This window comes from Chroicocephalus ridibundus, chromosome 1, assembly GCF_963924245.1.
Source record: "Chroicocephalus ridibundus chromosome 1, bChrRid1.1, whole genome shotgun sequence".
NCBI classification, from domain to species: domain Eukaryota; kingdom Metazoa; phylum Chordata; class Aves; order Charadriiformes; family Laridae; genus Chroicocephalus; species Chroicocephalus ridibundus.
This window is the reverse complement of record NC_086284.1, coordinates 139,152,534-139,169,559: the sequence shown is the minus strand read 5'-3', so window position 1 is coordinate 139,169,559 and position 17,026 is coordinate 139,152,534. Positions and strand designations below refer to the sequence as shown.

Sequence of the window (17,026 nt, the reverse complement as noted above, 5' to 3'; positions counted from 1 at the left end):
TAAAAAACTGTTTCTTCCATAAAAAAAATACTACGGTGTTTCTATTGTGCAATGGAAAATTCATCAGCTATGGCAGTGATTGGTATCTGATAAGATAATTTAATTGGTGGTGACAGAACAGGAATGTGTTGAAAGTTTATGAAATATCGTCATGGGAATTGCAACATGTCTCAAAGAGCTGCTATTTTTATTTAATAAATATTCATTTCTCAAAAGAATGTGCAAGTAAAGACAGACAACCTTGATGTAAGAACGGGGGCAAGTGCCACTAGACCCTCACCCATGTGAGAACTATCTCATGAAAATATTATGTGAAATATGAGATATCTTCAGACTGCTCCTGTAGTCTTTGTTACAGGATAGCTACAATATCCTCTTTTCTCCTTGCATGCGAGATGTCCACTGTATTTTTGGCTGAATACCATAAAGCCCTGAATAATTTTCCTCAGATAACACAGTCACCATATTTTTAGTAAATAACAGCCATATAGGATAGGATATCTAAGACCTGCTTAATCTAGTTTAAAACAATAACCTTGATTGCGGTCCAGTGACACATGGCTAAAAGGAATCTTTATAAGCAACAAGTCCAAGTCTCATTCACTGAAGCAACTTCTCACCACTCCAGCTGCATGCAGCTGCTTTCTGGCTGGTCATCAGGGGATTCTGTGCAGGTAATGAAATTCCCAGGTGGCAGAGATATGATCAGACTCCATAGAAACCCAGGAATTGTTCTCCTCTAGTGACCAAAATTACATTTGCCTCTGTTTTACAAGAGGGAAGTTCCCACACGAGGCAGATCCAATGGAAGCAATTGCAATATTGGAAAGTATCTGATAAACACCAGAAGGCTCAAGACAGAAGAAAGGAGAGCAGAACCTCCCTAGAAGCAGCTAATTTCATCATAATCTAGTCCAGATTTTCTTGTGTTTAAGACAGAATGTTTAGCGCAACTCACAATTAAAACCGTCAATGAAAATTGCAACTGTTACATAAAAACAAAAAGCATGAGATTAAATACTCCTCAATGGAAACAAGCATCATGTGTCTTCTTACTTAGAAAAGTAATTACAAAAATTACACTATCAGAGTACTGTAATAATATCTTCTCAGTAGTTTTAAATAGTAGGTATTAAATAGCACAAAGAGCTTTTTCTGGTTTGGGGGGTTTTTGGGGTTGTGTTGGTGTTTTTTCCTTTTTACACAAAATATTTCACAAAACAGTGCCACAAAAGCAGGCAAACTGAGACACTGACGGAAATGTGGCTTAGTTAACGAAGATGGACATGGGTATTTCCTTTTCTTCTTTATCACTAACAAGAAGGCTCTTCAATCTAAAAATTACTTTTCCAGTTACAGTTTGAATACAAGGTAAGTCCAGAATATTTTTCATTACTTCTTGCTTAGGAGCTCAAACTATGTTTTTCCTTCTTAGCTTCCCTGAAGTGAACTGAAATTTATTTTTCAATGACACACTCACTTCTCTCTATACACTTATCTCAAAATTCAGAGTATACTATCAGCCCTTTGAAAGCCTAGCACAGGTACTTGGAATGTTCTCCCTGCATAAAAAGGAACTACATAAAGTGCAGAATTACTAGCTGAAATTATTCTAAATATAAAGAAAAATATTACTATATATGAAGAAATTCAAAATTGCTCTCAGTCCTTTATCACAGTGTCTTGGATTATTTTTTAAGCATTAAAATATGAAAATGCAAGTCTGATTAAGTTAAATTTCATTATGGTATACATTGTTGATCATCCTAAACAATTTTTTCCTTGAGGATGCTTAGATTTCTAATGTATATCCAAAATCAAAATATTGTCTGTCTAGCAAAACGTTCAAGTAGTAGGTTTATTTTTAAGGACTTGCAAAGGACTAGGAATGTCTGTTTTATCTCAACATCTTCAGGTTTAAGAACAGATGTTCTAGTTTTCATTAGTATCAGTTTTCTTTAAATGATAAAACTTTAGCCAAGAAAAGTAAGAAAGCGTTCTCAGTAGTTTAAGTACATGATTATTTTAAGTGTCACATGCTGTTCTGGACCTTTTAAACCTTAAATGAGGAAAAAAATTATACAAGTCTCAGCAGCAAAACCTTTTTTGAGAACAGTAACAGTGAAGTAACTAAAAGTAATAGCATCACTATGGTTATCTATAAGCAGAATCAAAAATAATCAGTGTAAGAACATACACTAGAAAACTGCTTTGACCTCATAAACACATATTTTTATTTTAAGAAAAATAAATAAAGATGGAACAGCAATCTAGTCATGCTGATATATAATTAGAGCTGACTTTTACCCTCCCTTATCTCCTCCAGCTCCCAAGCATTAATTTTATCCTTTAAAGTTTCCTATAATCAGATGGTAGTTTTAAAACCTTGATGATACGAAGTAGTTGTATTTATAATCTATTGTGATCACTGCAAGAACTAATACTTTGCCACTGTAACTGCTTTCCCAATGTCAGGAGCTATATAGAAATGACATGATACACACCTTTGCAGTAGTTTACAACACTAGTTATTTGTTGAAATTAGGACGCTAAGCATTTTGCCTTCGTATGTGGGCAATGTAAGTCTTTGACATGTAAGTCACATGTGTTTTTCTTCGTTATGTACTAACTTCCAGTGTATGAGTAAGTTAGATTAGAATACTGTTATAAAAATAAAGTGTTTAATATTTACAAATTATACATTTCAACTGATCAAACTGCTCCAACACGAAGTGTGTACAATATATAAATAAAATTTAATACAGATTGAAGAAGTAAGCTTAAAGGTGTTTAAATAATAGCTTAATTAGCCAATAGTTCATAGTTTATTAATGAACTATGAACCAAATAAGATGATTTAGCAATTAAAGGGCAATGAAGGGATAATTTTTTCAAAACTGTTCCCAAAATACCGTCCTAATATTTCCTATGCAGTTTATTTCTCCCAAGTAGATAAACATGAAATACAAAAATGCTGTTAAAAGTATTGACTCATTTTGACTAATATTGGCTAATATTTAGCATTTTGATAGTGAGCAATGGTCAAGTACTAACAATACACTGTTTTAGATGCTTTACATTGAGCACAAACAGGACCAAGTGGATCCAGAGACGTGCAGTTGCTTTGGTACTGTTCCCCACATTTTTTAAGAAAGTGCATGCCAAGCAACAGATAACTGACCTAGAAGCAATGCCTTAACAATACAATTATGCAAGTTCTGCTCTACGTGGGTTTCTTAATTTTGAGTACGTTTTGCACATTTCCATTTTCCCCCCCAATAATCCAAAAGGATACTACTTCTACAAAAGCTAGATTTGGTGAAGAACTTGACGAAACAAGCTTGCTGGTAAAGAACTCCACTTTCCCAGTGTTAAACATACTTGGACATTTCACAACCATCTCTATTAAAATTTCCACATTAAACAGAAAAAATAAAAAGATGAAACATCCTGAACACACTCACTGTGAATGCACATATGGAGATGTGCAGTAGTTGTGATGGACTTGTGACACACTGAACGTAAATTAGTCAATGGATTCAAATAAATCTAGGATATGCTGGCATAAAACAGGTCAGGCCAGTTAGAAAGCAGTCAGGACAGGAATTATTTTTCAAAAAAAAAAAAAAAAAAAAAAAAAAAAAAAGAGTTTTTTACTTCCACATACTTACACACTAGAATAAGTTAGACAGTTGTCTAAACACAATTTCTTGCATATCTTTAAAATCAGAGAGCCAAAGGAGGCACATGACTATAAAGGAATAAATGTTAGGCACGTTATATGGCTATAACTGTACAAGGCAACTGTACAGTACAAGGCAAGTTAGGCATTCAAAACTGCTAAGTAATAGTACAATAGCGTAATAGAGCTATATTTAAACACAGCATATTTTAAAACAAAATTAACATGCTTAGTCTAGTCTTATATCCGCTCTTCTAACTAACCATTCTGAAACAAGACAATAAAAAGATCCATAAAAAAGAATTTAAGACCAAAACATCAAGTCAAAGGAGCACAATCTTTTCCTAACAGAAATAAAAAGTCATTTTTCCTCATACTGTGGAAAAATAATTTAGAGGAAAGACAACATCGAAACTGGGGGGAAAAAAACAGGCCAAGAGATAAACAGCTCTGAAATTACTAATAAAATAGAGACTTTGAATAAAAATGAGTGTCTGAAAGAAGAGTACATAGAGTAACATTAAAAAAAATTTAAAAGGTGAAGAAATAAACGTGAGGGATTTGGCACACACTTGAAACAGAGGTGGGCAAGGGATTGTTGCCATATCCATAAATAACTTTAAAAGTTCAGCAAAACGATGCATTGCTACCTGTGAGAGTGTCTTTTCTGAAATCCCCCATTTTCAGTGTTCCATAATTTTAAACTCTACTATGACCTGTGAAATTTCCTGGAATCTCATTTTTAAATTTAGTTGCAGGTACAGTAGATAACTTTCTTTTCACACCTATTTTTCATTATTAGCATTCTGTCTCCTCTATGTCTGCACCTAAAACTAACCTAAATATTTTCTTAGAAGATGGTATTTAACAGGATGTAAGTTATATATTAGTTTTGTAAAAAAACATACATTTTCTAGTACTCCAGCCACAAAAAGCACCTACCTCCAAGACCTGTTTCCAATCTCTTGCAGAACACCTTTTCCAGAATTGTAAATGGACTCTTCTGGAAGGAAAGACCAGAAAGGTGACAACAGGAGGTTGCCTTAGGAGTTGGAATGCATGGAGCTCTGTTTTGGGCTAGGTGATCAGGCAAGTACTTATGGGGCAGGATTAGCAGGCAGACCAGTACAGCAGACATTGCTGCGTCTGTAGACCAGACGGTCTACAGGAAGATGATGTAGATGAGGCCTTCTTCAGACAATGGGAAGAAGCCTCCCATTCACAGGCCCTGGTCCTCATGAGGGATGTTATTGACTCCAGTATTTGCTAGAGAAACAACACAGTAGGGCACAAGTAATCCAGGAGATTCCTGAGACATACTGATAACAATTTCCTAACACAGGTGACTGAGGAACAATCTCTGAGGCACTCTGTTGGATCTGATACTTAAAAACATGGAAGGACTCTCTCGGAATGTGAAGATCAGTGGCAGCCTGCCTTGGCTGCAGTGACCATGAGATGCTGGAGTTCAGAGGAGGGGAAGGAACAGGGCAAAAAGCAGGATCACAATACTGGTCTTCAGGAGAGACGACTTTGGTCTCTTTGGGGGTCTGCTTGGAAGAATCTTATGGAATACAACCCTAGAAAGAGGGTTGGTATTCAAGGATTATCTCCTCCAAGCTCAAGAATGGTCCATCGTAACAAGTAAGAGACAAGTAAGTAATCAAGCAAAGGCAGCAGGGGGCCTGCATGGATGATCAAGAAGCTCCTCACTAAACTCTATCATAAAAAGGAAGTGTACGGGAGGTGGAAGCAGGAACAGGTGACCCAGGAGGAACACAGACAGAGTTGCTTTCCAAGCATGTAGGGATGGAGTTAGGAAAACCAAAGCCCACCTGATTTTGAATCTGGCTAGGGACATGGAGGCCTACAAGGACTCCATAAGTGTATTAACAGCTGAAGGAAGATGGGAAAACGCGAACCCGCTGCTGAGTGGGGCAGGGGCCCTTGTGACAAAGGACATGAAAAATGCCTTCTTTGCCTCAGTTTTAAATGGCAAACTCAGGCCAGAACCGCAGGCCCCTGAGACCCAAGGGAAAGTCTGAAGCAAGGAAGACTTAAACAAAGTGGACTTAAACAGTCCATGGTGCCTTAGCAGGATGCAGCCACAAGCGCTGAGGGAGGCCACTCAATGATCTTTGAAAGATCATGGTGATCAGGTGAGGTTCCGAAGGACTGGAATAAAGCAAATGTCATACCTGTCCTCAAGAAGGACAGGAAAAAGGATCTGAGGAACTCCAGGCCCACCAGCCTCACCTCAGTCCCCAGAAAGATGATGGAGCGACTGATCCTTGAAACCATTTCCAGACACATTAAGTACAAGAAGATGTAGTCAGCATGGATTTACTGAGGGAAAAAACATGCTAAACCAACCTGACAGCCTTCTATGATGAGTGGTGGATGATGTTTATGTCTACTTTAGCATGGCTTTTGACACCATCTCCCACAACATCCTTATAGACAAGCTCACAAAGTTAGGGTTAGACAAGTGGACAGTGAGGTGAACTTCAAATTGGCTGAACGCCTGCATCCAGAGGGTCCAGAGTGGCAGAAAGTCCACCTGGTGACAAGCTGTGTACCCCATAGGTCGATACTGGGGCCAGTACTATCTAACCTCTTCTTTAATGACCTGGATTGATGAGGCAGAATGCACCGTCAGCAAGTTTGCAGATGATACAAAACTGTGAGGAGCTGGTGATACACCTGATCAGCCAGACATTCAGTGGGTCCTTAACAGGCTGGAGTTTAACAAAAGGAAATGCTAAGTCCTGCATCTGGGCAGGAATAACCCCGTGCACTAGAACACACTGAGGGTCAAATGGCAGGAAAGCAGCTTTGCAACGAAGAACCTGTGTGCAATAGTGGGCAATTAGTCCACTAATGTACTGACTATACCACTCAGCTTGGTGTCAACTGCAAGCTTGCTGAGGGTGTACTCAATCCCACTATGTCATTAATGAAGATATTAAATAGTTTTGGTCCTAGTATGGACCCTTGCGGGGCAGCGACTTGTTACTGTTTTCCACTTGGACATTGAGCTGCTGACTGTAACTCTTTGGGTACAGCCATCCAGCCATTTCCGCCTAATAGTCCATCCTTCAAATCCATATCTCTTCAAATTAGAGGCAAGAATGTTGTGGGAAACTGTATCTCAAGAGGTTCCTTTCAACTGCAATGATTCTGTGAATGAAATGTTTTAGATGGAATTTCTCTACTTTATCACATTTATTTTTAGAACAGTATTTTTCAAACTAAGAACTGATATATAGGGGAAGCAAAGAGCTCACTATAAAGTATCATAGCAAAAATGTAACATTGACATAACTGTCAAATATCATCAGATGTTTTCTGTGAGTCACTAACCTTTTGACTGATACTTATTAATTAAACAAAGTAGCACTAAGCTTTCATACGTGCTTGACTGCTAATGTTGCAATCAAAAGCAGCAGTCAGCCACAGCAATACTCCAGATATAATTTACTCCAGGCCAAGACTCTGAATCAACTGTAAGTCTCCAGTTTCCATTAAGAAATACAAGACATTCAAATATGACAGATTTATGAAGATTCTTTTGTGAATTAATTAATCAATTCCCATTTAAAATCCCATTAAAATTGCCTACATTACTTCTAGTGTCCATGTGTGGCAAAACTGAATAGTCATTAAATTGGTCCAACACAGCTAGTGTGCAAGCACAGAAGCAGTTACATTTAACCTTTTTCAATAGCTGAGAAACACAAATAGGAAAGACAGCAAAACAGTATGGTATTTTTGCCGTTTATGCTATCCAGATACATCAGTCATCCCTAAATCTCCAGAGCCAACTCAAGAAGAGAAAATCTTTTTCACAACCTACGGTTGAGTCCATATTTTTAACCCTCCTTCCCCAGTCTGAAGTTAAAGTGAAATTATTTGAAATCTATTTGAAACCACAGCACAAAATAGGCTACAGCTATGCTTCTTTTGCAACAAGCATTCTTATACACTATCACGTTTCAGTAAAGGAAAACAATAACTTTTCTCTTAAACTCATATAGAGATGTTGGGTGGGAAATATCTCAGAAAAGCATAAACAATTTCTTCCTTTCAATGACCAAGTTCACAGATTGATTTGTTGTAATAAACACATCAAGGTATACTTAGCTTGCAAACAGAAGTAAATCTATCAACCCCTGCTGCATCAATTTCTCTGGAATGGAGATAACCTTCGCAGTCAAAATAATACAAAATTCATTTCAAAGGTGAACTGCAGTTTGAAGGAAGAGCACGATTACTCATGCTGTACTTTATGTTCAGTATAATGGCAACACACGGATTCTCGGATGTTATCTTCCATCACTATCATTACTTTTTTTTCCCCCAAGACCTATCCCCCCAAATAGAAAAATTGTTCGCTTTATCAAAAGAGGATAAAGACATATCTGTTTGGATGGGGGTACACTATATTAACTAGAGTGTAAACACACAAGGAATACTTCCTCCAGAGAAAGTTATCTCTTCCAATACTGCATACAAATTTTATTCATCATATGACCAACCAGTATTAGGAAACATGGCCATTTCACCCTGTCACTTCAACTGCAAGTGCTTCCAAGAGCTTTTTGTTGCTGTACATCCAACTGTAAGATTGCTTTTTGAAATTACTTTAGGAAATGAATGTTCATACAAGGCCAAGACTGATTATTACATTAAAAGCACAACACAGGGGTCTTCCAGAACAGGAAGCCTTCTCTCTGGGATCATCTGTGTTCATTCCAAATACGCAAATTTTGATACCTTCCTACTGTCAACATGAACAGACCAATTATTCAAGGAAGATGTGCATTTCAGATTTCTCTCATGTGTCCTCAGGTTTCAGCCACTGAGACTCTCGCAATACGGACAGCTGATGGATCACGTATCACAGGTCTAGCACTGGCTAGAAATGGACGGCATTCCTGTTTACCTCAAACCAGGACACAACAACAAATCAGAGGCTGAGGAAGTTAGAGAGCCCAGTTTGTTCTCTCAAATGCTGGCAAGTACTCATATTAGAGGCAATGTTATACTCCCCTGTCGTAAACGCTGGATAAGAAAGGAAGAGGTGAAGGCAGATGGAAGGCACAAAAGGGCTGAGTTTATTCATTAAGTAAGTAAGGGCAGAAACAAGTGGAGAAATAGAAGAAGGAATAAAAAGAGAGAAACAGGAGGAGGCAAAAATCCAATAATGCAGGGAACTGGGAAGGAAGAGGTGCCTTAGGAAAGATGCAAACCAGAAGAGTTACCCTTAACTCACAGTCATCTGTGCCCTAAGCACACCAGCCATCCTGTGTCCAGATAAGCACCACATGGCATCACTCTCATAGGGAGAAGGTCCCTTAGAAAAAGTACTAGCCCTTGGACAAGATCATACTGGGAGCAGTGAGGAGGGGTGATATCTAGAATTAACTTCCCACTCCTCAATCCCCCTTTTTGAGATAGTACTTTCTATTCACTTTTAACTGCTGTCCTCCTCCGTTTCTTGCAACACCACTGAACTTTCAGCACTCAAAACCACAGTTCTCCAAAGCTGCTTAACCCTTCTCAGCAACCAACATCCCTACTTAATTCTGGAACACCTTCTGACGTCACCTCAAAACTGATTTTTGCCATCATCAAGACAAAATTAGTTACCTTGTTTCTTGTTCTTGGAATTGCAAAAGTGTAATGCCAACTCTCCACAAGAAATTCTTTTCATTATAGGAAGTTTAGCATGTAACCACTAGAGATGGTATTTACTTATTCAGACACGTATTTAATTAAAATTGAGATTACTATGACATTATTGGAATCTAAAATCAAAGATTTTAAGATACATTATGAAGCTTAATTCAATTCTGAAAACAAGAATCTCCATGAAGTGTGGTGGTGGGGCAACAGTTAAGACACATTATTTTAAATACTAAAAGAAAGAGGGGAAAAAAAAAATCAAAAGGATCCATACACAAAGTCAGGCATCATCACATTAAGCTGTATTATTTAACATTCCTTTTTCAACACCTTATGAAAACAAGCAAATTTTTACATGTATTAGGTTTAATTTTTGAGATTCATATTGTGCTCAGTACTAAATTATATCAAAATCACTGTTTGTACAATTCTGATTAATTTAAAAGCAAAATTGTATGATGAATCTAGCATTAGAGTTTTAATTCTTATATACCTTACAAACTATTTTAAAGTTTTGAAGCATCATGTCCAGAAACAAGGAGACAGACATAACGAAGTATGCATTTCTATTTTACATGAATGGATTTGATATATAGGTCCAATATATATAAAAAAAAATAAATTTAACAGACAATACTAATCAGAATAAAACTGAACTCATCTCTCAGAATTAGGAGGGAAGAAACTAGCCCAAGATCTCAACTTCGTGTTTTCTTGTCTTTCCTGAATTGCATGTAAAGTCTTTTCCTCATAATGTAAAGCTTTATAATTTAATGTGACATTTACACAGGTACTCAAATGAAAAATTCACCAAACATCAACAGTTACAGAAATAAATAAATGAAACAACATCTAATACCAGCAATGACTGGACTTAGGTTACTATGCCATTTAATTCCAGCTAGGCATTACTGCATGACCTATCAGTACAAGCTTCCTTTCTTACCTTTCTAAAGCATCATTTAAACAGGGAGTCTATCTGACCCGCCTTTTTTTTTTTTTTTTTTTTTTTTTTACACACAAAAATATTATTAAAAATTAAATTATAGTATTAAGCTAGTCCATTTTTAAACATGACTTTTTGCAACAACAGAAGTATTGATAAATAAAATAAGCACGTTGAAGTCACTTTTTCAATAAAAATTTAAAAGACAATTGCTAAAAAGAGGCAGAACAGAAACAAAGGATTCCAAAAGAAAACATTTTTGGTGCTTTCAAAACAACTATCGATTTGTTAAGGTAGAAGAATAGATGCCAGTTGCCAAAAGAAAAAAGAATCTATTTCAAAAAGAAGGATCGCACCGCATCAACTATATTGTTCTTTAAAAAACCAGCCTGCTTAACTTCCAGAAGGGTTGATGATGGGAAAAAAATGCGTATAACCGCAACTAGAATTTTCCATCAGCAATGCAGTATTACTTCAAGTGCGACTGTGTGGTAAATCAAAGAAATAGCAAGGGAAAAGTATGATCCAGTTCCTAGTGAATCATCAAAACCAGTTGTCTGTAGATAGACCAAACATCAGAAGTCTTATCAGCTATGCAATCTGTCCACAGAATTCAGTTCCTATTCAAAGGCACTATTTTCTCCCCTCAAATTAAACTTTCCTTCTCCAATTCGCAAATAAGAGAACATCACCTACTAAACAGGAGTATTCATTTCGCTATTGATGGTTTTTCACTATATTACAAATTGGGGTTTGGTAGTCTTAAAATGCAGCATTTATTCATTTCTACAACATATTGCAATGGGGCTGCAGCAAAATTTTAGATTTATAGGATTAAAATGGCCACTAATTCTGCCTTATAGTCAAAAACATGTATTACCTACTCGCACTAAATGTCTTGAAAATATGCAGCCCCTCACATTAGAGAAGAGCTGAGCTGTTAAAGAGCTGAGATGAATATATATGACTATGTGATTAAAAAAAAGGAAAAAAAAAATAAAGGAGAGAGATACTTTTGAACTTATTTCCTTTCTGTCTAAATAAGCAAGGAATTATAAAGCTAAAGTTGCATAAATGCTATTGTGTGCACTTATGCAATTTTATGGTTGCAACACTGCATACAAGTCAAGAAAACTAAAATTACACTTCCCACAGCAATTTTAACTCTGATACATTTTGTATGCAAAGAAGTTAGAATTACAATATGTTATTCTGCCTTTTAAATACTACAAACACCAACGCAGTAATTTGGGAATCATAACTCTAATTTTACCAGCTTGTATGAATTCAAGATCTCAAAGAGACCATTGTATTAAATATTAAAAACTCTAGAGCACTAGTTAATACCAATTTGTTTATTCTATTTATGAACCCACTGCTGCCTCTTTACTGTCTCTGGTTGTTGTAGTAACACATGGAAACAACACTAAGAATGTGAAAATACTACAAGCTCTGTTCAATCTTGATTTTTTTTAAAGCTAATTTTATTTAGACGAAACACAGAACTTTTTACTTTTCTCTTTTACACAGGCATAGATGTGGCAACGTTCCATTGTCATTCATTGGTTAAATGCTAACACTACACCAAAGACTTTGAATTCTGCTCCCCCCAATTAGGAGCAGTGATTATCACTCCCCTTCAGTTCTTCCATTTTCAGTACTACCAAATTAAGTACAAGGTTTTTTTTCACACCTACGATGAAGAAAGTTCGAGACTAGTCCAGAACACAATTCACTTCATCAGCATGCTAACCTAACTCAGAAAACGTTTCATATGCTTTATGTTCCTACATTGGCTTTCAAATTCATTTATTTTTTTAATATCAAAAAATCTGAAAGCGTATTTTATTGAAACAATTTTGTGACAACAAAACTGTGGTAACATAACTGTCACCCTTGAATGAGGCAGAAATCAACAGTAAAAAATGGAAAAAAAAGAATTACTGGCTTAGTCGACAAAGATTAATGAAATCTCTCAGAACTAAGCACAATAACTTAACCAAAAAAGAAGAGTCTAATCTGAGTATCACCTTGTTAAAGATCTAACTGATCGGCTCCATTACCTCCAAACCAGCTTTTGAGAATTCCCTACGTCACAAACACTGGAAGTCAGTTAATTAGTAAATATAAAGGTGCATGAAATAATCCACGTTCATGTAAAAAGCAGTTAGAACCATCTCATGAGGCATTTTTTTTACATATTATATTCAAATATTCACATAGAAATTTAATTTAAGAGGAATTAAGTCAATGCACACCTACAGCTCAGGATGCCAGAATCAGTTCAGTTGGAAGTCTTATCCTGAGACTTCCCAACGCTCTGCCAGAGTCACCACTACAGTCTGCTTTTAAGCTTTTCAAGTCAACAGCACTAATAACCAGCTGTTTCTACTGGAAAAAGAAATTCTAGCGAGACAGACATCTGTACTGTGTAGCTGCCAGATTTACTCAGTGTGTGGCCACAGGTGTTGACCCTAGTGTTGTAGGAGCCAATGGAGAAAGACAAAAAGAACTGGCATTAAAAGCTGTACTAACAGAAGGCATCCAATATTCAAGTTTCATGAAAGTAATTTTAACTGTCAGCTCTTAGAAGCATGACTCACTATTCTTTTCTGATTTGATTCTGGCTATATCCAGAAGACAACAAGAGCAAGTAGATGAGTTTTTCTACAAAGTAAATTAAAGGTTATGACCCTTTCATTGCTGCTCTTGAAAACTGTAGTACCTGACTCAAAGAGGTATGATATAGACAGACTGATAATTGCAAACCCCAGTAACATTTCCACTACTTAAACACTTCTGCTTGAAGAGCATCATGAAAGTACTAAAAAATAAAATCCACTAATTTTATTGTCAAGAGTATATGTGGATCATTAACTTTAGCTGGTATGATACTCCATAAATCAAGAGGTTTTCAAGCAAAACTTATTTTTATGACATAGCTAAGCAAACATTTCTTTCACTGAGTAGGATGTTACACACAAACAAGAAAAAAAAATTAGATGATTATATTACCATAAGTTCTAGGCAGCACTGCAGCCATGAATTCAAATAAATTACTACAGAAACTCTTAAGTGCACGTGGGAAACAATGCAGTAGCTACTTTAAAAAACATCCACAGCAGCAAAAGCATTAAGTGAAGCTGAATTTCCAAGAAGGAACCTTTGAAATGTTTTAAGTCTATAATATTTAGTTTGTCATGCTGTAACACTGGAAGAAGACCGAGAACTTCAATGAAAAATTTGTCTTATGTGTGAGACTTCACACATGTATTTAATGAACGGTGTTGATTTTTGCCATGAAAGCAATATTAATTCCATTGTCTAGCATCTAATTACACTTCATAGATTTTTATTATGCAACACTAACTATTCCATATTCAAGTGAACTAATACTTTACAAAGAATTGGCTATAGCAACTCTAGAACATGCAAAGTCATACTGTTAAAAACACATCTACTGCGCAAAGTGTTTTTCTTTTCATCTGCTCTATGAAGTGGATCATAATAAGCATGAGTGATCCAAGTTACAATAATGTGCTTACGCAAGTCAGGCTTAGACCTAAAGACCTTAGAAATTCTTTACATGCAAAAGGCTTTGAAGCAGACCTGTAGACACTTAAGAGTATTTGCTGGACATAAATACACTCTATACAAAATCCTCCTGAAAAAATCAAGTAATACAAGAAAGAAATTACCTGGAGCGTCTTGTAATGATCTTGATGTGAAATCACTTTCTCTTTTTTTTCTTTCAAGAAATCCATTTCAAGAATACTATGTTTTTCCAGTAAATATTCTAATTCCTATAAAGTTTACAAGATAAAGTACATGAAGTTACAAACATTTGCAAATTGTGAAAATACAGATTCAGTTAATCATTCCGACTAATTTCATTTCTGAAGACTATGACATTTGCTATCATAATATACACATAGATAAAGAGTTATGCAAGGAAATTCTGACTGCAGTTCTTGAATTGAGATAATATTTTAAAGTACTTAAAATCAAAGGCGCCTGGAAGGCGTGTCCTATAAGGAGCGTCTGAGGACTCTGGGTTTGCCTAGTTTGGAGGCTGATGTGCGACCTCATTGCTCTCTACAGCTTCCTGAGGAGGGAAAGTGGAGAAGGAGGTGCTGATCTTTTCCCCCTGGGATCCAGTGACAGGATGCGTGGGAATGGTTCAAAGCTGTGACAGGGAAAGTTTAGAATGGACAACAGGAAGCATTTCTTTACCGAGAGGATGGTCAAACACTGGAACAGGCTTCCTAGAGAGGTGGTCGATGCCCCAAGCCTGTCAGTGTTTCACAGGCGTTTGGACAATGCCCTTAACAACGTGCTTTAACTTTTGGTGAGCCCAACTGCTCAGGCAGTTGGACCATGTGATTGTTGTAGGCCCCTTCCAACTGGAACTATTCTATTCTAATTATTTCCATATTTTTAATAGCTTGTTCTGTCTTTCTGCATTTGAAAAGCAGCATACTAAATGTACTTTTAGCAAATGGTTTCACTACAAAGGCAGAAATCCCATTACATACAGCCCTAATGATCTCTACCTACAACTCCAAAAATGAGTAAGATTTTAAAATATTCTGTCATCTTGCAGAGACCCCCGAGAAGCCTGCCCAACATGAACCAATAGAGGGGAAGGAGAATGACACTACTGACAATAAACTTCAAAATTATTTGCTACACAAAGAGCTAAAGATTTTTATTTTTTCTTAATGCAGCTGTTGCTCCTACCAAACTCATTCCCTACTATATGTAAGCTGTTGGCACCCTTTCAGTTGCTTAAGAACAACTATTTCTGCAGCCACACAGGAAGCCAGTATAGAAACAAATGACCTGCCAGATCACTGTACAGCTATTCAAACAAAGGCACAACTGAGAGGGTCATAAGGAGGACAGAAAGAGCAATTCTGCTTAGTTCAATCCTGGTTTTGGACAAAATATAAAAACAGTTCCTGAGATTCAAAGCTTTGATTCAACTGCAGAGACAGAAACTGATTGTGCAACACTTCAATTCAGAGCCTAGCTCTCAACCTATCTCCTCTTATAGTCAGTATTCATGCTTCCCTTCCAGCCCTACTCTAGATACTTAATTCCTAGCAAAATCAATCCATTTCAGACCTCCTCATCTTTGGCTCTAGTTACTTATCCTCATTTTCATTTCCAATAATACATTTCCTCCTTCCTGAGCACACCTTGATAGCTATCAAAGATCAGTATTAAGAATAGTTGAAATTAAACCTACTCTCCCATGTGTCTGTGACCTTTCACTAAATCAGATGCATAATTACAGGCACAGCCCTGCTTGGTACTCTATCATATTCAGGTCAGAAGGAATATGAAGAATTTAGCTAGCAGAGTTCCCAGCGGGGGGGGGGGGGGGGGGGGGGGAGGGGGGAAATAATTGTTATGTGTTATGTTCATAAAGATAGTCAAACACACTTTCAACTTCAGTGACCACACACTCACCCACAAAACACAGGGGGAATCACTATACCTTCTAACCACATGGCTCAATGCTAAGAAAACTTGTCTTTTTTTTTTTTCCCTGAAATTTTATAAAAATTCAGCCTAAAATAGACACTAGACATGAAAAAAAAAAAAAAAGTCTTTTGGCTAAATATGGCCAATTTCTCTGGAATTTGGCTAATTTCTAGAAAAAATTCATTGCAAATCTTTGCCAGCTCCAACGACATTCAAATCCTACATAAATGCCAAACATTTTCATTAAAAAACCTATTCATACCTTTTTAATTTTTAATTTTTCTTCTTCAGCAGTACAAAGCTTGATTTCTAGGTTTGCAACAGCTTGTTGAAGGTAGCTCTTTGTTTCATTTGTTCTCTGAGTCTCATCATCAACCAAAGCAATGGCTGATGTAACTAAAGTCTTGTCTTCAATTACATTCAAAGAGGAAACTGGAATATCTGCTTGAATCTAATTCGTAAGAGAAACAAAACGGTAAAGGGAATTTAACATTCCAGTCAAGTCAAATTTCATTTCCAGATGACATTACAAAACTTAAGAACTGTAAATACTAAGGTTACTTTTTTGAAACCACACTTCTCTGAAATTGGCCATGCACACACTCATTTGTAGTGTAGGATGTGCTAGCCAAAAAGGAAGCTCCAACAACGGAACAGTAGCTAGTAATTCTAGATGGATTCACATCAGTCCTTCAGATCTCCTCAATTGCTTTTCAAGAACACTTTAGGAGAAGGCTTTAAGACAGAGGATGGCACAGAAACCTCAGTTTCCAATGAGGTCAAAACACTCAGAAGAGGTGAGAAGAGACAGAAGTAAAACCAAATCATCTGTCTCAAAGCATCAGACTTACAGGGAAATAAACTCCCCTTGGATTAGTCACTGCATGTTTTCACCCAATGCAGACTGCAAACAGTAGCCATGGAAAGGGAATACAAATTTTTTGCGCTAAAATAAATATGTCATCTTGACGCTAGACCAACAGAACAAGAGTAATTGGGACATGTCTACAACATTTAGTTAACGCTATTTCAGTGAACTGTAAAAGTACAAAACTGAAATGGAGGCTTCTAGAGTAGACAACCCAAAACAGATGACAACACTGATAATATGCCCATATCTTCAGCAAAGCATAAAAATAAATTAGGTGAGGTTTAAAATATTTGGTACAATTAACAAAAGCCAAAGCTTCCCCCCGCCCCCCGCCCTTTTAAAGAAAAAA

The 17,026-nt window shown here is 36.6% G+C and overlaps 1 protein-coding gene across 6 annotated transcripts in view; it reads right to left on the bottom strand.

The window, feature by feature from the left end:
- Positions 1-17,026, bottom strand: part of CCDC91 (coiled-coil domain containing 91) — a 122,554-nt gene that overhangs the window by 67,836 nt on the left and 37,692 nt on the right. For all 6 annotated transcript variants that reach the window (XM_063355661.1, XM_063355643.1, XM_063355671.1 and 3 more), the window contains 2 exons: positions 16,069-16,257; positions 14,015-14,119 (listed from right to left, as the gene is read on the bottom strand). In XM_063355661.1, the coding sequence (XP_063211731.1) occupies positions 14,015-14,119; positions 16,069-16,257 (294 nt within the window). The remainder of the gene's footprint in view (positions 1-14,014; positions 14,120-16,068; positions 16,258-17,026) is intronic.